Genomic DNA, 26,736 nt, shown 5'->3' on the forward strand with positions numbered 1-26,736 from the left:
TAATATCTACGTGACTTTACCGAAATAACCAAAGAGTATAGTATCACTGTCCTGGTCACAAAAGCAAAGTTTGCGGAGAATAAAAACAATTTTCTGTACTTTTGAGGCATAAACAATTAGGAAATAACACTTAGTACCCAGGAACAATGTTTTGTGTGACACAGCGAAATCGCCCACAAGCTGACCGTGACGTCACTGCCGTTCGAGTGTCGTCCCGGCTCACGCGCGAGAGACGCGCCACTTGTCTCCAAACCAGTGCAGTTACGTCACTGCTCCACAACCCCAATGTCAATCGTCAACGCTCCACTCAACACGGAGTGACGCAATCACTGCTCAACCTGATGCCGTGACGCCACTGCCGTACGAGTGACGTCCTGCCCCACGCGCGAGAGACGCGCCACTTGTCTCCAAACGTAGTGCAGTGACGTCACTGCTCAACAACCCCACCGTCGACGACGCTCCACAAAACACGAAGTGACGCCGTGACGTCACTACCAGACAAGTGACGTCGTGCCCCACGCGCGACTAGACGCGCCACTCGTCCCCAAACCAGTGCAATGACGTCACTGCTCCACAACCCCAGCGTCAAACGTCAACGCGCCACCGAACGCGGAGTGACGCCATCCCTGCGCAACCGGTTTGCCGTAAACGTGACGCAGCGCTCTCGCTCCCCACGAGGTTTTTTTTTGTTTGCCGCCGAACGCCGCCGCCGTCTCGCGCTGCTGTTCTGAGGTCACTGCCCCCGCCAGCTCCGACAAACCCCGAGCGGCGGAAACTGCCAAAAAAAAGAAGCCGCAACAACTGACCGCTCCTAAAAAAAGACGACGGGACTCGGCGTCGCGTCGAGCGGTGAGCGGGAAGCGCGGTGGGGTTTTTTTAAATCTTATTGTTATTATTGTTGTCGTCAAACTTTTCGTTGAGCGCAACGAAGCCGCGGCTTTCTCTCACCGCCGGTCTGCGCCTTTCTCGCAAAAGCGCGCGTGTTGGGTTATTTTGTTTTAACGGTCGGCTTTAGATTTCGCAGCCCGCATAGGCGCCCTCGCCCGTTTGTTGCGCTCCTTGTTGGCCGGGGGGGCGTCACGTGGTGAGTCGCGCAGCCAATGGAACGCGGCGGTCGCGCGTCCGTGTTGCGAAATATAATTGCGTTATCTTTACGGTGGGGGGGTGGGAGGGGAAAGAGACTTTGTTGCGTGATTCAAATCGTGAGGTCGTCTCGTCACGACGATTCTGATGACGGTAGTTCATTGTTACCGATTACAAACAACGCAAACTCGAACGAAGTGTCGGCTTTAAGAGTATGCTGGAGACGCCGATGCCACGTGCACGGGCCTGGCCAGGTTCCCGTCGAGTTCCGTGTAGTTGGGGCCAACGGGCCCGACATTGGCACGTGAAGGTTGTTGACTTTTAAAGAAAAAAAACGGTCTAGACCTTAACAATTCACCCCGCAGCCCTGTACACAGGCGACGCATTCGGGCGAGTCTTAACCTTACAGCAAAGTCCGTAAGCAGAGTTCCGAGTCCGACTGGTAATGAGCCTCGGGCAACAATCGCAAGCGCTGTCAAAAGGCCGCGCGCTCCTCAGTCCTGACTGCGTCCCACAACACAATTGCCGAACGATAACGAAAGGGGTCTTAGACTTTTGATCAGGGCGGTAACAACAGAGCCACAAGAATTGCGCAGTTGCCTTTTAGTCTGGCTTTCTCGGAGCCTCGTCACGAACGCACGCCAAGAATGGAGACATGGAGTGGTTGGAAAGTCCCTGTATAACTTTATGGTATGGGCGTGTGAGCGCAAACAATGATACGCGTACGTTAGCAGGTAAATAATCAGGTTGCGATAAGAGTCCTAGTTTACAAGGGACCATTTGTCAGATACGTCAGCAGTTATATTATTTTAGGCCACGATGTTATGAACGAACGTGTTTACACTTGCAATAAATAGCAAGTGTAACATAAGCTAAGGTGAAGCCTGGAAAAAACATTTTGACTCTTTTTTTCCCCCGAACAAAGAGTGTTTAGCCCTTTTATGAATCCATTGCTGGATGAAGGACGCCACACGCGACACCAGTGTTGGGTTGGTTAAGGAAACTGGAGCCCAGGGCTGGTTCCGATATCGCTCTTCTATTTATCGCAAATGGCAATATGTTCATGAGCTAAATTACCCCAATGTCGAGGTCTCTCCTCTCAAGGAGAGGGCTTCAGGGGAGAGTTTGTGTAGTTTTACTCTTCCTCCAATGAAGGAGCGCAGACTTTAGTGTTTTTCTATATGGGCTATGGTTTGGGTTGCATGGCCAAAGTCGCATCGTGGCTCGTCTTTAATATTCCATTTAAGGAAATGCGTGTTTATGTTGCGTTGCAGTTGATGGTCACACCAGTGTCTACGAGGAATGTCAGAAAACGAGGTGATGCGATGTTTGGGTTTAAAATTTGGTGTTTATTCTGGATCTCCGCATTGTTCCACTCTGTTCGCCTGCATTCTCATTGGATCTGGGTGAGATTATAGGATGGTGACAGTGTGCAATCCCAGAAGGGAGATCGGGGCTTGCGTCGGTAGCGAGGTACATTGTTAGGGCCTCAGTTGATGGTTGTCGTTGACAAGAACCCGTGTAAAACGCCCCTTGCAGTTTGCATGTCTCTGCGGATATTTGGTGGCAGAATGTTTGCCAGAACAGGACGGCAGAGGATTCCGGTTTTATGATGTGTTCTGGTTATAGTTGCGCATTGTGGTATTTCATTGTGCATCGAGCAGTTTTATATACAAAATCCTGGGCCAGGCTTTCAACACAATACTCTGGCCCATTGAGGAGGTCGGTTTTAAGTTGGCGGTTCGCAGTACATTAGCTGAGGCTGCTGAATGGAGCCGGCGAGGAATCATCCCCAGTGAGGAGCTCGCATCTGGCTCCAATTCCAAATGGCTCGCATGTTGGAGCCTAAACAGAGTGGGTTTCGGCAGATGCAACTCTCATGAAATCATGTGGCTTCTGCACAACCGAACAATGTGCTTGTCAGGCGAAGCAAACAATGAGTCACCTCCTGAGATGCCCTTCGGCACCACAATGCACTCCTCAAGACTTGGCAATACCAACACCAGAAGCGGTGGCCTGTGCAGAATATTGGGAAAAGACTATATAGGTTGGACCGGAGAGACGACGAAGAAGAAGCTGAGGCACTCCAGGTCTTTCGTGGCCATTTCGGTCACAGGGTTATTCTTGATTTGCTAATTTCACAGATCTGTTTTACGTGAGGCTTGAGAAGGTCAGGCGTTTATCCGTGATAACCCCTAGTTTTCTTTGAGTGGGGTCATAGTGCACTGGGCTGTCATAGATGGACACATCAAGTGTGGCATCTGCTGAATGAGTGTTCAGGTGGAAACCACTTGTGGTTTTGGAACCGGTGTGACAGCTCTTGGGAAAGATTATGATATTGCCATGTGATTGAGGTGGAATTAGGAATGATATTTAGCACAGCCTGCATGTTTTCCATGTCATCAAACTCCGTCTGGTTAATTCTTAATCACATTCTATAATTATTAGTTTCATCGTGGTCAGTATGTGTGTCTCTTGTCTCTGAGCCACATGTTACTGATTCAGTGGTTTTATCTCCCAATTCTTCCCAGTAAAGCTGTGGAACATTTAATTATTAGACATGGTGAAAATGTGCTTTCATTTATAAAGAAAGCAACGTGAATGTAAGAAGCTGTTGCAAGGAATGAGACACTTTGTCAAAGTCCTTTGTCAATCTGCAGCTGGATGAAGACCTCCCCACGCCTTGTCGGCTAGGGGGGTAGTTTATCATACTTCACAACGCTTTTCATTTTGGGTCTATTGAATTCGGGAGCACTGGGAGCCTTTCAGAAAGTGCATAACTGATGTTAGCTGTGGTCAAGAAACAAACCCAGATCATGGGGTTCATACCAAACCTGCGGTGCCAATAACAAACCTTCAAATTATCTATAGACTGGAACTAAATAACGAAACAAAGATAGAACTAAATAACGTGCCCCTTATGGCACAAACATGCCTTAATTATTCGCATTCTCTCGGTAAATGTTTAGATTACATAACCTCACAAAATCTTGACACAAAATAATAATTTGCTTCTGTGGACAATATATAAATACAAATAATATGCCAGAAGATCTTGTGGTTTACAGGAAGTAAAAACAAATGCTTTTATTTATGTGGAGGGACATATATGTGAAGGTGATACATTGATTATTTATTTAGAATTCTGACAATGTTTTGTGTCCTTCCTAAAACAACACTTAATCCTTTATAATCCTCTGATATAAATGTTTGATGTTAAATGCCATGTTGACATTTGTACACCCTGTGATGGTATTTGTACATGCACATTTAAACACCTGAACACGCTGTTGAGTGTGAATCTCGTTAGATCTTGAAAGCTAAGTCATTTTAGACCTGAATAGCATTTAGATAGATGACCATGCACAATAGATTGTTTTAGACTTTGCGGCTATGTGATGAGCACCAGATGGCATGCAGCAAAATCCATTTTTGAATTGCACTTCTATGCTCCCAGCCTTCACCAACACACTCACTAGCGTGGTTATAGTAAGGTCAAAATAACCCCTACGGCCTGCATGGTGTGGAGAGGCCCTCATCTACGAGTGGCTTCACATGTGCACCTGTATACATTATTGGGTGTGGACATGGAATGACCTGGAATGAGTGATTACCTAGTATTGGTAAAAGTTAAATACATACTTGGAAGTGGATGGTAATGCAGCTTTAAAAGTTAATTACAGGGCATCGGTGGGTCTGGTGATGGAAAATAGTTGTCAGCGTGGTGTGCAATGACGGAATACCAAACCCTGCCTGCTGGGCATGTTTTCTGCACTACGTCTGCTGCCGGGTTTAACAGTGGACTCTGCCCTCCTCCCCAGGAGCCCAAGTGTGAGTTCATCATTCCAGAGGGACGTGCAACATAGGTCTCTATCTGTGGGGGGGTGTAGGTTGGCAGTTGTCGTAAACAAATCTTAATAAACCCTATAGATCGAAGCGCTACTGTTATTAAAAAAAAGTAATATATGTAATGTGCATTTTTATTCTTGGTTCTTTCGGTAAAGTCACGTAGAAGGGAAACAATAAAATAATAAAAATATAAAACAATAAAATTCTCACGACGTTTCGACTGCAACACAAGCAATCATCAGGTGTGAAAACCACAACAAGAAAATTTTAAAAAAAGTGGCGGTTATTTTTAACGTTAGCACCACGGAGAGAGATTTGACAGTTTGTTCAGATGGACGAGTCCATCTATGTTAGGAAAAGAGGAGGGGGGAGACGAAAAATAATGGATGCGGTCTGAAAGCCACCTTAAGCGTGATCAATCAATTAAGACCCGAAATGGTTTATCAAATCCTTCCAATGATTGCTAAGCCAGAATCCATCTTCTCGGTTGAAATTGTCTCTGTGTTTGTATATGTGGATAGCCTCATGAACGAATCTCTCATGGAAGCCAGATGGCTTGCAAATAACCTCTGTCTTGGAGAAGTCAATGTCATGTGAACCTACTGAATTATAACAGTGATCTGCCATGTCCGAGGTGTTGGTCCTACCATGTTTTAGGTCTGCTTTGTGTTCATGAACGTGGTCCGAGACATGTCGTTTGGTTTTTCCAATGTAACTACTACCACAGAGGCAACTTAGTTTGTAGACGCCAGGGTACTGTATGTCCGGAATCACATCTTTTACAGACGGAACCAGATCACGGATTTTATGTAATGTGTTGAATCGGACCTGTATCTTGTGTTTATTCAAGATTTTGGAGATCTTTTTTGTGATCCCCGCAATGTAGGGTAAAGTGATGGTTTTGAAAGGCTCCTCAAGAGGGTCCTTATTCATGGTTGGAGTGATAGCTTTGCGGATTGTGTAGTCGGAATAACCATTAGCCTTAAGAGCTTAGTGTACGTGCTTGAGTTCACTGGCTATATGTTCCTGGTCGGATATGCATTGGGCTCTATGGTGCAGTCTTGATGAGGGAATTCTTCTGGGATGGATGGTGGTGGGAATCCGGTTTCAGGTAAGCATCCGTATGGGTAGCTTTCCTGTAGACAGAGTGGCTCATTGAACCATCGGGTCTCTTTTTCATTAGGACATCCAAAAAAGTTAGCTTGCCATCTTTTTCGACTTCCATGGTAAATCTGATGGCTGGGTGTATGGAATTGATGTGGTTGAAGAATTGGTCTAGAGCAGGCCGGCCATGTGGTCAGATGACGAAAGTGTCATCCACGTACCTCTTCCATAAGGTTGGGCACAGAGTGGCAGTCTGGATGGCGTCAGTCTCAAATTTCTCCTTGAAAATGTTGGCTACAACCGGAGAAAGAGGGGAGCCCATTGGGGTGCCCTCTGTTTGTAGAAAGTTCCATTCCAAGTAAAGTATGTATTGGTTAAGCAGTGTCTTACCAGGGTGGGTACCTCAGTGTTAAGTCCTTGATGAACCAAACACTGAGGTACCCCCCCTGATAAGACACTGCTTAACCAATACATACTTCACTTGGAATGGAACTTTCTACAAACAACCTAAGGGCACCCCAATGGGCTCCCCTCTTTCTCCGGTTGTAGCCAACATTTTCAAGGAGAAATTTGAGACTGACGCCATCCAGACTGCCACTCTGCGCCCAACCTTATGGAAGAGGTACGTGGATGACACTTTTGTCATCTGGCCACATGGCTGGCCTGCTCTAGACCAATTCTTCAACCACATCAATTCCATACACCCAGCCATCAGATTTACCATGGAAGTCGAAAAAGATGGCAAGCTACCTTTTTTGGATGCCCTAATAAAAAAGAGACCTGATGGTTCAATGAGCCACTCTGTCTACAGGAAAGCTACCCATACAGATGCTTACCTGAAACCGGATTCTCACCACCATCCATCCCAGAAGAATTCCCTCATCAAGACTCTGCACCATAGAGCCCAATGCATATCTGACCAGGAACATATAGCCAGTGAACTCAAGCACGTACACCAAGCTCTTAAGGCTAATGGTTATTCCGACTACACAATCCGCAAAGCTATCACTCCAACCATGAATAAGGATCCCCTTGAGGAGCCTTTCAAAACCATCACTTTACCCTACATTGCGGGGATCACAAAAAAGATCTCCAAAATCTTGAATAAACACAAGATCCAGGTCCGTTTCAACACATTACATAAAATCCGTGATCTGGTTCCGTCTGTAAAAGATGCGATTCCGGACATACAGTACCCTGGCGTCGACAAACTAAGTTGCCTCTGTGTTAGTAGTTACATTGGAGAAACCAAACGACATGTCTCAGACCGCATTCGTGAACACAAAGCAGACCTGAAACGCGGTAGGACCAACACCTCGGCCATGGCAGATCACTGTTATAATTCAGTAGGTTCACATGACATTAACTTCTCCAAGACAGAGGTTCTTTGTAAGCCATCTGGCTACCATGAGAGATTCGTTCATGAGGCTATCCACATATACAAGCACAGAGACAATTTCAACTGAGAAGATGGATTCTGGCTTAGCAATCATTGGAAGGATTTGATAAACCATTTCAGGTCTTAATTGATTGATCATGCTTAAGGTGGCTTTCAGACCGCATCCATTATTTTTCGTCTCCCCCCTCCTCTTTTCCGAACATAGATGGACTTGTCCATCTGAAAAAAACTGTCAAATCTCTCTCCGTGGTACTAATGTTAAAAATAACCGCCACTTTTTTCAAATTTTCTTGTTGTGGTTTTTACACCTGATGATGATTGCTTGTGTTGCAGTCGAAAAGTCGTGAGAATTTTATTGTTCTATATTTTTATTATTTTATTGTCTCCCTTCTACGTGACTTTACCGAAAGAACCAAGAATATGAATTCCTGCAGTCACGAAAGCTTTAAATGAAAATGTGCATTTTATTAGTGTTGTTTTCAAAGTTTTTCATAAAAGCCGTATCAGTAAATTGTGCCATGCCTTGACACATAGCACCACTTGCTGTATACTGTAGTAGTTTTCATTTGTACTATCGTTTTCATTTTTAGGTTCTTCTGAATTCCACTGTCTAGTGTATTTTGGAATGCAGGCGGTTTTGTGCTATGCGGTGGGGAATTTAACGTGTGCTCATCCAGTAATGCACCTTGTTTGTGTGGCCACTGCACTGCTTGTTCAAGTACGTAGTGCAGCCTAGGGTAATACGAATGACGAGCACATTTTAAAATATAATTTTGGTGTGACAAGACGGGCTTTCACAAAACGTGAAAACGTCACAGGTTGTGGTTACGTAATGCTTATCTTTTTCATACAATTAGAATATGCTGTAAAATCGAGTCCATCTTGAGAAAAGTGTCGTCCCGTACTTTGTTTTTCTGGACGAAGCTGTTGACTGCCCAACACGAATCATGGTCTCTCTGGTTGGTGGCACATTAAGCACCAATGATTGCCAAATCCTAATGGCTAAATCAATATCTCATGAGTTCTTTGGAGTGAAATCTGCTTACTTTTAATTTTGGTGTGTGCAAGTGATTGCAGTGGGTCTGTACAGTTTTCATGCTGGACTTAATCTTTTAATATTGCAGAGGGAATGTGCTCTTATGGTAGGGTTTTGTGTATAAATTAGGGGTGCACTGAACACTCAGACCCCGGCGTATTAGATTATGATTGTGTTGCATTGGTCTTAGTTCTATGTTGTTCGCCACTAAACGTATATTCACAATGTTGTATGCATACCAATTTACATCTTCTTAAATGGGATAACAATTGAATATACATTTTCAACCAAAAACATTTTATCATGTGTATGGATGTGGTTCCATACAGTGAAGGGTGAAAAAAGACTTAAATCTTAATGACAATGTCCTACCAAAATTTCACTATTGTGGGGACATCTGCACCTGCATAAAAAAACAACACCTGTCATGGTTGCTTTAATTGCTTCCCACCCCCCTTTATAACCATCGAGTCAGCCTTTTTGAAGTGAAAGTACTGGACTGTGGCGTAATGGATGGTGGCCGACTAATTTAAACAGCACCAGCTTGCGGGACATTACAGGGGGGGAAATCGCATTGTAAATTATGAACACGTGAGGGTGGTACTCCCAGGGCATAGTGGCCCCGCTTTTGAAGCTCGTGTCGTGGAACATTTTCTGCCGGAAAACAGTGTATGCCCTCCAAATGAGTTCCTGAGCTTCTGCTTGCTCTTCATCTGGCGTTTCGAGGCAGGGATTCAAATTCAAAATAAACTACCCGCGTGGCTGAACGTGGATTCTCACAAACAGCAGAAGTTTTTCCTCTATATTATACAATGGGAGTACGATGTTGTATAACTCAGGATTACACAATACATTGTTATGATGTTTAAATATGGCAAAGGCCGCCGCTGTACTGTATTGGTATCATTACAATGCTTGTTCAGTTGATTCACGCAAGCAAATCGCTGTGCTCCCCCTGTTTGCTATTTCAATTAACAGATAAAGAACTGCTGAAAAACATGTCTACGTGCAACGAGAAGATGAACCTGCCAGATTTCTCGCACAGCATCGACGCTGCCAACATTAAAAAGTATCGGCGAGAGGCAAATCACAGGTACAGCATGGTGTAATTGCATATCCACAAACTCAGGAGCTCTCCTTGTCTCGTCCTGTGCTAATGGCAGGTCTGTGGCTGACGCTCCATCCTATCTGATATTGCGCTTTGTTCTTCATTTCATGGTATGAACCTCTTTCCTTTAAGACTGTATCTCATATCGAGAACTGCTTTTTGTGTTTAGTTAGTTCCCCCCCCCCCCTGCTGCACCTACAATTAGCATGGTTGGCTACGTATGGTGCGAAAGAAGTTCACCATACACACTTGTCATCAAGCAGCTTTTTTTTGTGCGTCTTGGCCTCTTTCCCAATATCCTTCCAGAACTTCCTTAATATAGCTTTTACCTCTGAGAATCTGCTTAACACACGTCTTTTGCCCCTTTTGGATTGTTCTATTTAGACCTCTCCCTGTGAACCTCCATACGAATGCAACCCATGCGAACGTGTGCCGCGCACCTGGTTTTAAAGCTCATACAATTAATGCTTGGTGTGATTAAAGCTTTAAACAGTCAATGTATGGTGGTGTTTTAATTTACAATGTATCACCTTCGTCATAATCATCATCATCTTTGCGGTGTGTATATCTCGATGCACAACCTCCAGAAACACGTTGACAGATGTACATGTCGTTCACGATTGATGTGAATTTCAAGACAAAACATGCATAGAATGTTAAAACCACGAGGTTTTTTGAGCCAGTACAATGATCTATATTTGTCTGTGTGTTAGGTCGTGAAGAAATTTTATATAATTGTAATAATAATGTCATTTAATCTTAAGTAAATACAAAAAGCTGAGGTTGCATTCACATGTTTAAATACCAGCTTTTGCTAAAATTGTTCATGTAAATAAACATTGAAGAGGCGCAATTGTTGTACTTGTTGAAGCAGCACTTCTAAAGTCATGCCAACGTAGTCTGAAGCATATTAGTTTAAACGTTAGACCCTGGCTTCACCGAGCGATTTTCAGCGTGAAGCCGGCGTGAATGTGTACGTGACTAAATCTGTCCAGGCTCAACCGGAGCCTTTGTTTTTCACGTGGTCAGGGGGTCACACATGTGTCTGGCTAACAAGGGTCACATGGTGCCACGAGAATGGAAGAGAAAAATGGTGTGTTTAGGGTTCATTTGCAGCATTGCTCACGGTTTTCGCTCAGAGAAAACTCGACAGGAATGCACGTCAGGATGAAAGTTGTATTTTCTTTTTAAACGCATCAGGATAGCAGTTACCTTCTCACCCTGTGTCACATAAGTGCGGTAAGGAATTCTGCAACGAGACGTTAAAACATTTGGAATGCTGGTTGCAGAGTGAACTGTTTGGATTTTAGTTGCCTACTGGTTGAGCATCTTTTCGCACTGAACAGTTTTATATTTCCATGCTTTTTTTTGTCTTCCTAATTTTATCCCAATTCAGCCATCGGCGTCATGTCATTAGACGAAGAATCCATTCGGAACTCGCTCAGAGCGGTGCAACCCACCATGTTAGACAACGGTCTATGGATGCAGATGTGACGGGGGCACTTTTGAAATCGCTTCTTCACGTTACCTCTGATCTACAATTTCCTGCCTGCCCTGCTACTAAGTATGATAGTCAAATAAAAGACTGGTACTTTTAAGTTCTCTGTCGTGGATTTCATCCATATTAATTGTATAGCCAAGTTGAGTGCCAGCTTGGCAGTCTTAATTTCTGAGTCGCCTGGTTACATAATTGATTCTGCATTAAGAAAAAATATATCTGTTTATGAGCTGCACACATACTATTCCATTCGGTTGAGTACATTTGTATATTTTTACTCGACTGTGATGACTGGGCATCATGGTGTATGTGGAAGGCAACTGCCAATAGCTCCGGGTGATCTAGTGGCAATTGTTTAACAAGACGCAGCTTGCAGATGAGACTCAGAAAGTCAAGCTCAGTCTAAAGTTTGCCTGTGTAAACAAATTCTGCTGGGAATTGTCCAAAACGCTCGGAGTATTTTATGGACCTCACCTTGTTTCTGTTCTGGTAGTTAAACCGGTTTTTGTGTGTTGCTTTATTATTTATAACTCACAATCCACAAAGCCATCACCGAGTACATTTTTATTTGCCAAAATGTGGTTTCACCATCTCGCCCTATTGAAGTGTGGTCAAATAACCCTCATGACTTGCACAGCACGGGGCAGGTTTCCAGCAAGCAGCGAATTGACAAAGGATTTACATGTATTGTTATCATGTGTTGTACTTCTTTCGCACCGTCCATAGCCAACTGTGCTAATTGGAGGTGCGGGTGGGGGAGGGAAGGATAACAAACTAAACACAAATCGTTGATTCCATATTATTGGAAAGGAATTCGATATGAACAGTATTTTCCCCTCCACCTAACTGGAATAGGAGACGTGCAAAGGAGGACCAAAATGGGAGAGAGAGGGCCTTGTGTGCGTGCACGTCTGGAACAGTCGGATGTATCTGATCTTAACGGTATCAGCCATTCTATTATTAGTTTTGATCGTGTATCTCGATTTTCGAGGTGACATCAGCTTTCCCACAGCTGCATGAGCCCCATGCAGCTGTTGTCATCTCAGTGGTGCCTTCGTCTTAGGTTTCGGATAATGACCAAATAATCTGTTTTTAGATGTTTAAAAGAGCACCCTTTGTTCCAGGGAATTTAACATTTGTTTATTCGCTATTGGTCATGTTATGAAGAGATTTGTTGCACAGATACCTAGCACCTTAATTGTGCGATTTCAAGTTTTGAACGCTCCGCCCGTTACACATCCGTCATAAGGAAGGCATTTTGGCACGCGATCAGTCATACCCCATTTCACGTTGACTCGGTATCACTTGCTTTCGAGAGTCCCTACGTGCTTTCTCGGTCTGTATCACAGCACTAGCTGTACAGTGGAATAGTGTGCATGCAAAAGCTCCAGGTAATAGTGCAGCCCTGAAATAACTTACTTACACTGTCGCTTACAGAAAGGCCTCCCAATAGAAGCTGTAGAGAGAGCGCCCCTGGAGGTGGTATTTGGCCTACTCTTCCATGCCGGCCAGGCATCTTGGAAGAGGTGGGAGTACCCACACTCTTTACACTACCACACGCGACCTTCAGATAGACTCAGGGTGATGTACCTATTTGTACTGCTGGGTACGAAAATTGACGACGTCTAGATTGCAAGTCCATCGTGCTGACCTCTTAGTAGGATCTATTTTCGTACAGTAAATAAATGAACTCTACATTCAAACATTTATTCCCGTCACTTTATTGAAAATGTTAGAATCTCTTTTCGGCATGACAGTACAGCCCCCATTAGAAATGCTGCATGTCTGAAGTCCAAAGCTGGGCCTTGCTGGATTTGGTTTCGCTGCACGCAACAGCTGGCTTCCCTCCAGGTGCTGAAAGTTGCAGGCATCTCGTGTCTCTGCTGTGATTAATTACGTGCGGATTTTCATGAAATCTGTAGGGCAAGGCTGTGCTTGCTGGAAAACCAGCTTGGGCATGGGCTTATGTTGAGCCTCGGAGATATTAATGCACCAAAATCTAGGCTTGTGATGCAGTGTGATGAAACAATGAATTCATCCCAATGTTAAGCCATTCATTTGGCTACTGTGTCAGTCAAAGAAATACATGTTTCTGTGACGGAAACATGATTTTTTAAAGTTACAGTTACAAATACATTCCAACAGGTTTGTATACTCCGACTGTGACTTCATACTTGTTGCAGTTTCATTACATCCCGGTTCCCCTTTGTACATTTTAATGATGGAATGTATTAGAATGCAATGTGTGTACGTGTATGTTGAACTTATTTCAACATATTTAGCCAACCGTGCTCATCGGAGTAATTGTCCGTGTGTTCTACTTTGGGTGCCGTAAAAAATGAGCTGTCAATTATATACAGAGTGATGTCACTAATTTATATTAATGGCATGCCCATTTATTCAGCAAAGTCGCAGAACTTTAAGGCGGGTTCTGCATGTGGATGTTTGCCAATTTCATTAATGAGTGTTTGGCACATGGGTGGACACAAAGGTACCAGGAGAAAACTCATGCACACAAGGGGATAACACTCAACGCTCCACACAGATAGATTTAAAACTCCTGACCACCTAATTGGACCTTGTGGATTATCCTGACTGGACAAGCCGCCACGGTGGAGTCGTATTTAAAAAGCTTAAAATGATTCATGCATGACTTAACAGAATTTGGTTGGAAACAGTATGGGAAACATTCTGCACTGATCATGTTCATTTTAAAATAACTTTACACTGGTCAAGTAAAAAAGAATTTTTCCAATGCTGAATGCCATGTGAAAGTTGGAGGCGTTTGTAATGAATACGGACAGTAATGGGCACGGCACACACACGTGCCAGAGTGGCTCGGGCACTTCTGCGGACAATGGCGTGAGACTTCTGTGGTGACATAGTTTACATTCTGTGGGTGGTAAATAATGGAATCATCTTTTGAGACTGGCTGTGCAAGATTGAATTTGCTGTCCTTGTTTCTTGATGAGCTCACGCGATTTGGCAATGTGCTGTGTGTAACTAATTGGTTCATTTGCAACCATATTCCATCATGTGCATCTCCCAGTGATGTTAGGACCCATTAAATAGCAAGTACTGCCAAAACAATAACTTTTCATGGTAGGATGTGTTAATTAAGTAGTAATTATTCATGGTAATTTAGATATTACTGTAAGATATATTTTACCAATAAATTATTAATCAAAGGATGAAAGCTAAATAGCTTGGAGTTTTTTTTCTGTAATCCAAACACAATAGGCACCTTTACCCAATTGTTCGCTCTACCATAAAATGCTGGAATAGGTTTGTTAGGTTTAGTCAAGTACATTTTAATTCTATGTGGAGGAAATTACATTGTACAGACCTTAGTTAGAAATAAATACAGTGGTAGTGCACATACAAATGTTGATGACATACTGTGAGAGAAAAAAGTATTTGATCCCCTGCTGATTTTGTACGTTTGCCCACTGACAAAGAAATTATCAGTCTATAATTTTAATGGTAGGTTTATTTGAACAGTGAGAGACAGAATAACAACAAAAAAATCCGGAAAAACGCATGTCAAAAATGTTATAAATTGATTTGCATTTTAATGAGGGAAATAAGTATTTTACCCCTCTGCAAAACATGACTTAGTACTTGGTGGCAAAACCCTTGTTGGCAATCACAGAGGTCAGACGTTTCTTGTAGTTGGCCACCAGGTTTGCACACATCTCAGGAGGGATTTTGCCCCACTCCTCTTTGCAGATCTTTTCCAAGTCATTAAGGTTTCGAGGCTGACGTTTGGCAACTCGAACCTTCAGCTCCCTCCACAGATTTTCTATGGGATTAAGTCTGGAGACTGGCTAGGCCACTCCAGGACCTTACTGTGCTTCTTCTTAAGCCACTCCTTTGTTGCCTTAGCCGTGTGTTTTGGGTCATTGTCATGCTGGATACCCATCCACGACCCATTTTCAATGCCCTGGCTGAGGGAAGGAGGTTCTCACCCAATATTTGACGGTACATGGCCCTGTCCATCGTCCCTTTGATGCGGTGAAGTTGTCCCGTCCCCTTAGTAGAAAAACGCCCCCAAAGCATAATGTTTCCACCTCCATGTTTGACGGTGGGGATGGTGTTCTTGGGGTCATAAGCAGCATTCCTCCTCCTCCAAACACGGCGAGTTAAGTTGATGCCATAGAGCTCCATTTTGGTCTCATCTGACCACAACACTTTCACCCAGTTGTCCTCTGAATCATTCAGATGTTCATTGGCAAACTTCAGACAGGCATGTATATGTGCTTTCTTGAGCAGGGGGACCTTGCGGGCGCTGCAGGATTTCAGTCCTTCACGGCGTAGTGTGTTACCAGTTGTTTTCTTGGTGACTATGGTCCCAGCTGCCTTGAGATCATTGACAAGATCCCCCTGTGTAGTTCTGGGCTGATTCCTCACCGTTCTCATGATCATTGCAACTCCACGAGGTGAGATCTTGCATGGAGCCCCAGGCCGAGGGAGATTGACAATTCTTTTGTGTTCCATTTGCGAATAATCGCACCAACTGCTCTTTGGTTTTTTTGGTGAAGTCACGTAGGTAAAATAAAAATAAAATTAATTAAAACAACTAAATTAAATCACGACGTTTCGGAGGCAACACAAGCTTCCGTCTTCAGGTGGAACAGTCACAGCAAAATCAACTGTCAAGTGAACCGCTCTGAGACACACGGGTTTATATACAGGTTAAGGCGGGGGGAGGAGTCAAGAAGGGACGTGGGTGGGGAGGTGGGGGGCTAAGTTAAGCTGCCTTTTGTTATTCTGTAGGGGGTTCAGGGGGAGGTGGTGGTACACTAGCACGTAAAACCACCTTTTGTTATGCTGCAGGGGGTTCGGGGGGAGAGCAATGGTGCGCTGCACGGGGGCGAGTACAACCACTGGTATAAACGTAAATGGCTGTATAATTATAAGCCAGCTAAGGTTTGACTTGGTTGATGACATCTTTCCAAAAGTTGCTCAATTTAAAACCATCCTCTCGGTTGAAGTTGTGTCTATGTTTGTATATCTGCATGGCTTCATGGACATATCTTTCGTAATAACCGGGAGGTTTGCATAGGACTTTGGTATCGGAGAAAATAATGTCATGAGAACCCGCTGTGTTGAAACAATGATCAGCCATGGCCGAATAATTCGTTCTGCCGTGTTTCAAATCTGATTTGTGCTCGCGAATTCGGTCAGAAATATGTCGTTTCGTCTCCCCGATATAGCAGTCACCACAGGTACAACTCAATTTGTAAACACCGGAGTACTGTAAGTCAGGAATGACATCCTTTACGGATGGGATCAGATCACGGATTTTGTGTACTGTATTGAACCGGACCTGGATCTTGTGTTTGTTTAGAATTTTGGAAATCTTTTTGGTCACGCCTGCTATGTAAGGCAGTGTGATGGTTTGATCGGAGTATCAGGTGGTTGTTTCTGTATGGTGGGAGAGACAGCTTAGCGGATAGTACGGTCACAGTATCCGTTCATCTTGAGGGCCTGATGTGGCCAGGTGGTGTTGGTCAGAATTGCAATGAGCCCTTTGGTATAATGTTTTGGTGAGAGAATTCTTTTGAGCCAGGTGGTGGTGGGAATCAGGCTTCAAGTATGAATCTGTGTGGGTGGACTTCCTGTAAACAGAATGTCCCAACGAGCCATCAGTCCTCCTCTCAAACAGAATATCCAAGAATGGCAGCTTGCCATCTTTCTCCACTTCCATGGTGAGTTTGATGGATGGGTGTCTGGAATTGATGTGGTCTAGGAAATGGTTCAAAGCTGGGAGGCCATGTGGCCAAATGACGAAAGTGTCATCCACATATCTCTTCCACAGCGAAGGACGAAGGGTGCATGTCTGGATGGCGTCTGATTCAAATTTGTCCATGAAAACATTGGCTATCACTGGTGACAAGGGGGAACCCATAGGTATACCCTCATTTTGTTTGTAGAAGGTGCCATTCCAGGTTAAGTAAGTGTTGGTGAGGCAGTGCCTGACAGCGCAGGAACATCAGGGTTCAGTCCATGTTGGACCAAATCTTCAATTATTGTTATGGAGTCAGGTACTGGGACCTTGGTGAACATGAATCCTTGCAGTCACGAAAGCTTCAAATCTAGAATCGCACCAACTGTTATCACCTTCTCACCAAGCTGCTTGGCAATGGTCTTGTAGCCCATTATAGCCTTGTGTAGGTCTACAATCTTGTCCCTGACATCCTTGGAGAGCTCTTTGGTCTTGGCCATGGTGGAGAGTTTGGAATCTGATTGATTGCTTCTGTGGACAGGTGCCTTTTATACAGGTAACAAGCTGAGATTAGGAGCACCCCCTTTAAGAGTGTGCTCCTAATCTCAGCTCGTTACCTGTATAAAAGACACCTGGGAGCCAGAAATCTTTCTGATTGAGAGGGGGTCAAATACTTATTTCCCTCATTAAAATACAAATTAATTTATAACATTTTTGACATGCGTTTTTTCTGGATTTTTTTGTTGTTATTCTGTCTCTCACTGTTCAAATAAACCTACCATTAAAATTATAGACTGATCATTTCTTTGTCAGTGGGCAAACGTACAAAATCAGCAGGAGATCAAATACTTTTTTCCCTCACTGTAGTTGTGTGTCTGACGCTTGTGATATTACTGGAATGTAATTAGCCGCCGCAAAAAGCAAGCATGGCCACACTTATTTGTGTTTTCTAGATGTGTATGTAAATCTGAATGCATCACAACATTAGCTACGCTGCATAAAAATGGTTTACTTGGAGGTCCTATGTCAGTGGGGAAATAACTTTTATTACAAACTGATGGCCGCTTTATCCCCAAACTATTTAAAACGTTATTTGAAACCAGCATAGTACGATATGTCGCCGAATGTTAATTTGAATGGCCTCTTTACCACTGAAAGGATTGTTTGTGGTTGTACTTGCCGACAACCGCAAACACGTAGATTTAGTGACCAGGCACCCTGAAACGTTCAAGCTTCATTATGTCAGCAATGTGACAGAATAGTTTCCACTGGCGGGGAGCAGGAGTCCTCTCTGGAGTAGCGGTTGTAATTTGTATGCCCTTCACTGAGGTTTCGTGTGGTACTTGGCTAAGGGCAGCGAGCCCATGGGCGAGCTGGGTCATCGTGTGAGCCAGGGTTCTGCGCCATTTCGTTTTGGAGCGCCATCATTCTCAGGGTTGACTGCAGCCGTAAACAGTGGCACTGCTGTGGAAAGGGAAGCTGCGATGGCCTTCTTTGCTCTAGTTTCATGGTTTGAATCCCACAGCCCAGATCGTTGATATGTTCCAGCATTTGCTGCACCGTGAACGTTTAGGAGCCAGGAATGTATTGTTGGCCGTTTCATGCTGACTTCGGATCAAATTCATACAGCTTGACATCCCTTACATGATTAATTATGTAACTTTGTACGTTGAACTTCTTTTGCATCATACGTACCCAACCGTGCTAGTCGGAGGTGCGGATGTAAACAATGATTGCTCGTTTCTGTTCGTCTAGGTCTTTTATATAAAAAAATATATATTTTGCTTGTAATCGCCTAATTCATGTAAACTTTTTTTTACATTGGGTTTTGGAGATGTCATCAGCATGTTTGTCAACAGAAGAGCAGCTCTCTCGTTTGCGGTGTATTTAGACAAATGCAGTCCGTGAAGGATGCTTCACAATCAACTTGAATTATGCCCGCAATGGAACTGCTTTAAAATCATTCTTAATTGATTGGCGTTGGGTGTTGGGGCTTATTTGGGCATGTTTTGCATGCTTTCCTACAGTGATTGTAGTCTTCTGTTACATCTGTAAATGCATAGGAGTGACTCGTTTTCCATGGCATTTTAAAAAATGTTACCATCATTCTTAAAACATTGCATCTATGCTATGAATTTATACCATGTATTGTGTGTGCACTCTATAATTTGGCTGCGAAATGTATCCCAGAGTCCACAGTAATTTATTGGTGCTAAAATTATTTTCAAGAACAATGATCAGAATTGTTTTGCGCCAGAGCTGCCATGGTGACGCTAAGATTTATTTTTTAGCCACCCGTTCATTGGCCCAGTGGCCTCTGTTTATCTTTTATCATAGCCTTCCTGGGATTACTGCATAAAAAAAAAAGCCCTGTTCTATTACTGACCATGAAACCCAAGCACATGCAATGCCGTGCACAGAATCCCCACTGTGGAACAACATCGGTCTCCGCACAATTTCCATGGACGGCGAATGATATAATGCATTTTGGGGGGGGGGGGGGGGGAGAGGAAAGTGAGAGAAAAAAATATCACCACAGTGGCAGCTCTCCATTATTATTTTTATTGTTGGAATCTTAGCATGCACGTGGACTGCAATTCGATTTGTTGTCCAGTTTGTATTGCCATGCCAAATTGTCGCTCGCGTTGGCTTGCAATGTTGGAGGCCGGTAAGACAAGCCTAGCGTCCTGTCAGCAAGCCGTATTTTTTAACATTAATGTTTGAGAGTCGGGTGCTGCTATGGACGCCTCTTGACATTCAATGCCCATGTTGTCCACGGATTTACCAACCCAATGCTACGTTATGGGAATTGTGGATCTTTTAGTATTGACAGCAGGCATGATTAAATGTAAGTGTTTGGGCTTGATTACCCTTGAGGATTATTTGTTATCGTGCATGCAGGCATTTGGTCTTATGTCACCATACAGTTACTTTGCTTAAATATAGAAAACAACCAAATATGGGACTGTTGGTTTTATTTCGAGTTGGTGGCAAGTCTCCTCAGATATTCGTAGCATGGCTTTGACCAGCGTTACGTTACGATATTGGCCTTGAAGAGCACTTCTGCCAGTCTGCATGAGCCCTGCCGATCTTGCGCAAACGCTGTAGGTGTTGTTTTCACACTCCCTTGGTGGATATATTCTTACGTATATCACTGGTTAAAAATTTATATGGGTGTGAATAGTAACGCAGCGGTTCGCGCACTGTACAATAAACCTGGTCACCTGAGTTCGATTCCCGGCAAGTGGTATATTGCCCGGTCCTCGGTCCTGCTACCTTCAACCCTTATTAACCAATGTGGTGAAGTACGGTCAGTCAAACTCTCATTGTTGACATGGCAGGGACAAGCTTTCATCCACCAGTAGATTGATAATGGCCAGTCCATTATCTATTTTGATTATTTTTTTTGAAACACGTGTTTAATTGTTCATGTTTTTTATATGTAAAATAACAATAGTACTTGTTACCCTACATCATTATGCTTGATGTAGATGAAAAGCACTTCGGGTGATGAGAGTGAATGAACATAGAAGCAGCAGGGCAGAGATGGAGAAGCAGGGCTTGAATGAGGTGGTTCACAGTGGTGAGCCAGGATAATAAGGACTGTTGTGTGCGGATGGGAGATGGCCCAGGATGACATTGAGTGCAGAAGGAGGACCAGGAAGGTTCCTCGTGGTAAAAATGCCAGAGAGGAGAAGATCTAATTAAACACCGTGAATGTCTTGTATAATTACATGCGCAAAATAGTTTCCCTCGCGTTGCCAACTGTACATTTGGTCATGTTTTGGTCGCGTTTACTGGCCGCCTTTGGGAGGAATGCCAAATTATTGTTTAATACAAAAAGTTTGTTCTGATTTTCAGAACATTGCCAATCATCTCAATGTGTCCAGGCAGTTAAGTACTTGCTTGGGGGGGGGGGGGGTGGGTATGCTCTCCCCCTCCTTTACACAACACTCATTCACGAGGACCCACGTGGTGATGCTGATATCCTCCGTCTGCCATGCCAGCCTAGTTTCGTTGAGGTTTGTAGGCATCATTCCCGAAGCTCCTCTAACCTTGCCCTTTGACCTGGTCACTCACTTGATTGTGAAATTTCCAGATTACAAACGGCTATGTATTTTGGTGAACTGTTCTCCAGGACAGCGTTTTTTTTGTGTGCGCGCTCGAGTCCAGTTCAAATGTTCGTCCCTTCAAAATATGACCATCACTGTCTGGTCTGCCTGTCGGCAAATAGGAAATAAAACATTTGTACCGTTGACTTTTTTTTGCCCTCCCCCAATAATATTTCACTCAATACAGATACAACGGGTGAACAATACACACGGATTGACATGCAACATGTTATGCTTTGAAACAAAAAATGCATTTGGATGGAACCCTCGCAGCTAGCAGTGTATATAACACCTTGTCAGATAATTAACCAAGAAGATGGTGTCGCTTAATTAAGTCAATTCAAACTCGAGGTACACTTGTTAAATGCCATGCAAAGACTATGTATCATTAAGCCGTTGTACCTGGATTCATTGAGTGAAACGTCAGCAGTTCCCTGCAGCTGAGAACCTGCTTTAATCATTTACATGCTATGCAGAAGGTCCATCGCCTGAAACGTCACCTATTTTATATATTTCCTTTTAAAGCGGTGTTATTGATGAATGTACTCTTTGTTTTTTTTCGGTAAGTCACGTAGGTAAAAAATGAAATAAAGGAGGAAATTTTTTATTTATTTATTTTATCAAAGAGTATGGATCCTTGCAGTCACGAAAAGTTCAAATCTAGAATTGATGAATGTGTTGAGTTTTTGGTTATTCGTGTTTTTGTTCCACTTCCAATTCCATACAGTATTATACCTTTGTTATTCACGAGGGATACGTTCCGGAGATGCTTGTGATCAGCAAATTTCGAGGATAATGATAGTGGCCTACAAAACTTATCTTTTGAATGAATTACTTTAAATAAGCTATGAAATACTTGCTCGCATATTGTACGCGCATGGAGGCAACGTCTGCACTTGTTTCTCAAGCTTATAGAAGTTTTATCTCGTAAGCGCAACGTCTGCAGATGCTTATAAAACTTTGAGCAGTTCTCGATATCTCTGCTTTTTCTCTATCTCATAACTTTCGCTCTCATCACTTTATCGCATCACATTCTCTCTCATCACTTCTCTCTCTCGATGCAAGTCATGTAATGTTCCAGATGGGATTCGTGGAAACGCACAATCTTAGATGGCAAGTTCGTGAATAACGATGGAATACTGTATCACCAAATGTTTTTTTTTGCTTAATCATGGGTTGCCTCTTTGGCTCAGAATCAAACCGAGGATTTCAGTGGTCCTCAGTGGTCCTGACCCCTGAGCAAGCTGACCATCACGGCATTGGTACATGTTTTTGTGAGACAAAGAAATTGTTCAACAAAATAACACGTATTTTCTTCGTTCTCGAGATACATAGGATTGATAAGACATATTTGGTCAGTGCAGTGCACATTTTTTTGCCATTTCAGACAATTTTACCAAATTTTGACTTGTAAATGTTTCATAAGTTAATGATTTTCACTACTCGGTAACCAATTCCACATAATGTCCTGAGGCTCATTGTTTGCTCCTATTGGGATAGTATGTGATTTAGATAGTGCTTTATCGATTTTCTTTTTTTATAATCCAAACCAAATGAGCACGTTCGGTATCGGCTGAAAATGTCGAAACCTCACTGGTAGGCTGTGGAACTGCAACGTATTTGGGGTGGCAAGGCACGTTTCAGTATCCCTCCAATTGCTGTGTTTCCACAACCACTGGGGAAGCAGACTCAAGCTGTGCTGGGCCATTCGGAGAATGGCTCCATATGGCTGTTTTCCTGTCCCATCACTTCAAGAGACCCGCAGCTCTGTGGGGACCTGGCCCTTCTCACTCTTTCGCCTCCACAGCCAGAGGGAAGCTTTCATATTTGTTTTTTAAACGAGGTTTAATGTTTATTCCCATCGTCAGCAGCAGCCACGCTCTTATCCGCTGGTGGATGAACGCTTCTCCAATCTATCTCTGTTTCTCACGGCCTTGCGATGCAATAATCCATATAGCTCCTGCACATTTGCTGACTGACATATACTTTGGCTATGTAATCTATGCTGAACAATAATCTATCTTTTTAAATGTTCCTATTTGTTGTTTAATTTTCCCTATAGGGGAAACTAGTAATTTTGATGACTCGGATGGATATGCATTTCTTTTTGCTGTGTCCCTATTTGCTCCACAGCCACAATCGTGAACCCCCATTATCTAATCTTGATTTGAAGCTTATATATGTCTCCGGCCAAAGTATCACGTTTTAGAGAGACATGAAGACAAATCCGGTGCCGGTGAGAAAACTGTGAATATTTGTACAAACCTTTTATGCATTTATAGAGGTTTGTACAAATATTTTCTAATTTTCACGTGATACGGTTATTTTTTTTGCTCGGTTTTCTAATTACTTCGTTGATGTACTTTATTTCAGGGGTTTGATTTTTATAATTCCGGCGACCCAGGTCAAACTTTCAAATGAGAGTTACCGCTGTTTCATGAGTTCTCACTTGGCTTAACAAATTAATAATGCGTCTGTGTGTGTGTGCGCACGCTGAAATAAATTCGTCACACACGTCAGTTTAAAGGTTCATGAACCGGGTTAGCTTGCAGCCGTGGAAATATCGTGGCATCAGTGGACCACTGACACAGGAGTCCTCTTTCTCTTCGTACGGGTCAAGCTGGTATGCGCTAAAAGGACGGGCGTTAATATAGACCCTAATGGGGTGTGAGCATGCATGCTAAGTGCTAACATTGGAGAGCCGCGCAGTGTACATGCTATTAAATAAAATTGCACGATTGCCGCCCAAGTGGGAAAACACCATTAAACTTTTCCATCCCCAAGTGGTGTCTTTCCACAGAAAAAAAAGGTACATGTTGTGAAAACTTTTGGCATATAACAACCCATTCGTTATATGCACACACATATGATGTAAGTCCACTGTTGGATGAAGTTCTCCACACACACACTGTGTTGGTTGTGGGTGTTGTTTAAGCATACTTAACCACGCTCGCCAGTGTGGTATGGTGAAGTGGTGTGGGCAAGCCTGCCCACAACCGTTTCAGAAATAAAACACCACACGGTAATGAATTTAACTTGCGTTGCCGGGTTCATCGAGCAGTGCTCGAATCACTGCCACTGTATGCCGTGTGCATACAGTGTATTGTATAAACACGAACCACAGACCCAGGAAACCATTGAAGGGTGGCAGTGTGGGTGGTCGAGGCAGGTTCAGCACATCAGTGTTGGCACGTCACCCCCGATGTGTGGTAGACTGCTGGCACATCACTTTGATCCCGCACGATTAACTTTCACGCGGTGCCACCACTATCTTGGACGGCCATGCATGTGTGTTTTGCAAAGCATAATGTGTGTGTGCCGCTTCGATAAATATAAGTGAGGTATTTTGCCAGAGCTCCCGGGAGTGTGTTTTTACTACGTTATAAACATTCTTCCTATGTTTTATTTAGGGAAGTGAGAAGGTTGAGCCCAGTTTGTAGGTAAAGGAAGGGTGATGGGCCAAATGTCAAACGCCGTACAGGCGTTGCTGCGAAAATGAGTACCTGCAGCATTATTCTTGGCGGGTGTAATCTCCGTGTCAAATCAGAATCTTAATTTAAATCGGAGGTATTCGATGAGCTATGAAGCCCCTTTTTTTCTCGGATGATTTTGAAGCAGTGTTTTGCTAGGTTTCATTCCTTCTGGCTTGATAGCTCGATTTGTTCAAATCAACACGTGAACAGGGGTGGAAATGAGCCGGAACCACCCGGAAAGCCATGGCAAGAGTGTGTTCCGGAAGGAACAAGGTACAACTTTAACGGCGGGTAGAATTTTTTTATTTTGATATATCTTTAATAAGCTAGTGTCTATCATGCTCTCGAACTCCCAAAAGGTACGTGGGAGAAAAACATTCGTACACTTGTGTAAAAGGTCTGCGAATATACCGAATGAATATATAACATCCTTTTATCATTTTAAATGAGCCCTCATTTTCCACATTCAAAACCTTACTGATTAATTGGCTGTCGGGTGGTGGTGGGTTTAACGACACATTTACGCGATCTAACTCAAGAAAAAGCTGTATTGTGGATGATATTGTTCGCGAAAGCCTGCGTGTTAAACGATCCAGCTATAGCGGAGGAAGGTGGGGTGGTAGGATCCAGAATGGGGTATTTATGAGTTCCCTCGACAATTTCTTCCCATTTTCAGCACTGCAATGGCTGAATGTCATCAAATATTAGCACTTGCAAGGGGCTGAAGGCTGAGAGTCACAGAAGTAGCTTGTCGACAATGCAGCGTTTCCATACTTTTTTTACTGCCACTCTTGCAGATGCTTACAAGAGAAGTTACTCCTGGTTTGAATTGTAGGCATGTTGGTGATGCAGAGATGAGTTTAATGTTAGCGCAAAAGCTGTTTTAATTGTGCATTATACAGAGCGATATAGAGTGCAAATTATTTATAAACCTCTGCATTTCGTCCACCAATATCAATGTCTTTATTAAATAGTTTAACACTCTGCAAGGTATGGATGGAGCCATTGCTTTCACAACATTCAATCTCCTGTTGGGAAAAAGTAAGGGTCATTAAAGTTCAATAGGGGTATCTATAAATGGATATAAATTTATTTAGCTTTGCCCATATATTCTCATCTTCAGTGTCACATCCTTTAAATAAGCACTTGAAAAATGAAGTTGTAAAAATAAATCATTCTACCTCCAGAATATTGTTGTTGACCTATGTTCAAACACAAGCACGTGTAACATTTTGTGTGTTCTATTTCAGATTTCAAAGTTAGATTCAGTGTTACATTCGTCACCAGGAAAACCCCTTTATGCAAACATTTCCCGTCCCAATGTGCAAAAACAAATACTGGAACTTTAATTTTTTTTGCCGGCCGAGATTTGTTTGATTTTTTTGCGAGTAAAGTTATGAGCATAGACTTGGCTATCTTTGTGCACAAACTTCAGCTGTTTCTAGCCCCTCTAGAACATAAAAACATCTGATACAACGACCTGTGTATCGTCGATAAACATTGTAGTTGATGGTACATTATACCTCATTTCTCAGATGAACAAGAAAATTGTGAAACACACTGGATTTCTCTGGTATATACACACAGTTTCCGAAGTTCCAAATGTTAGCAGTCAGCAGACTTGTAAAACACACATTCTATAGGCCGCTTGCTTGTTGTTAGAATGGATAGGTACAGGACAGCGTTAAGGTGGCACGGCACGTCAGCCCTCCGAAGTTTATGTTCAAGAACGGCCGATCTCGGCGTTGTTGTGTGAAGCGTGGAAGTTCACGGCGATGACCGTACTTTCCAGGAGTTGGTGAAGTTGGTGCACCATGGGTGCAACTGCGATGATATTTACTTCCCTGAGAGCACATTGTGCACAAGACTGGCAAAGAAATTGGCCAGCCAAAGCAAGCCAATAGTTGTCGTTTTTAGAAAAGGTAATAAAATGTCATTAAAATTTTATGATAAATAATCCAAGCCATATATATACAATCTTACCATTCCGTTCATCCAGACTTCTGAATAATAGCGCCTTTGACGAAGAAAATTTAATGGAAAAGAAGAACAATGGAATATTTAATGCTTTACAGCGTTTAATTAAACTTTTTTTTCTACAGAAATCTTAACATTTTTGGGAACATTAATGGACAAGCTTGCACAGAGGACCTTTTTGTTTTGTAATATGCGTCGAATCAATTATGCATCATTTTGGCGGAGGATAAATTAGAGCTTTGTTCCACGTTCACTGGATAAAGATACGATATTTATTGTTGTAAAATTCCTTTTTCAGCAGTTATTTACAGCTCATTCACGGTCAAATGAGAATGCAACATTTGCTGACGTGGCTAATTTTGGAATCTC

At 43.1% G+C, this 26,736-nt stretch overlaps 1 protein-coding gene across 6 annotated transcripts in view; it reads left to right on the forward strand.

Annotated features, from left to right (window-relative positions):
- Positions 1–554: 554 nt before the first annotated feature.
- The window catches only part of LOC116941344 (cytosolic purine 5'-nucleotidase-like), a 52,969-nt gene continuing 26,787 nt past the window's right edge, over positions 555–26,736 (forward strand). Inside the window, exons 1-3 of one of the 6 annotated variants that reach the window (XM_076066281.1) lie at positions 555–849; positions 9,450–9,564; positions 10,976–11,143. In XM_076066281.1, the coding sequence (XP_075922396.1) occupies positions 9,470–9,564; positions 10,976–11,143 (263 nt within the window). In that variant the 5' untranslated portion in view covers positions 555–849; positions 9,450–9,469. Of the gene's footprint in view, positions 866–9,449; positions 9,565–10,975; positions 11,144–26,736 lie in introns of all 6 variants that reach the window. The other 5 variants (XM_076066279.1, XM_076066278.1, XM_076066280.1 and 2 more) reach the window with 5 other exon arrangements.

This window comes from Petromyzon marinus, chromosome 11 (assembly GCF_048934315.1).
Source record: "Petromyzon marinus isolate PM22_M1 ecotype Great Lakes invasive population chromosome 11, UKy_Petmar_22M1.pri1.0, whole genome shotgun sequence".
Lineage (NCBI taxonomy): Eukaryota > Metazoa > Chordata > Hyperoartia > Petromyzontiformes > Petromyzontidae > Petromyzon > Petromyzon marinus.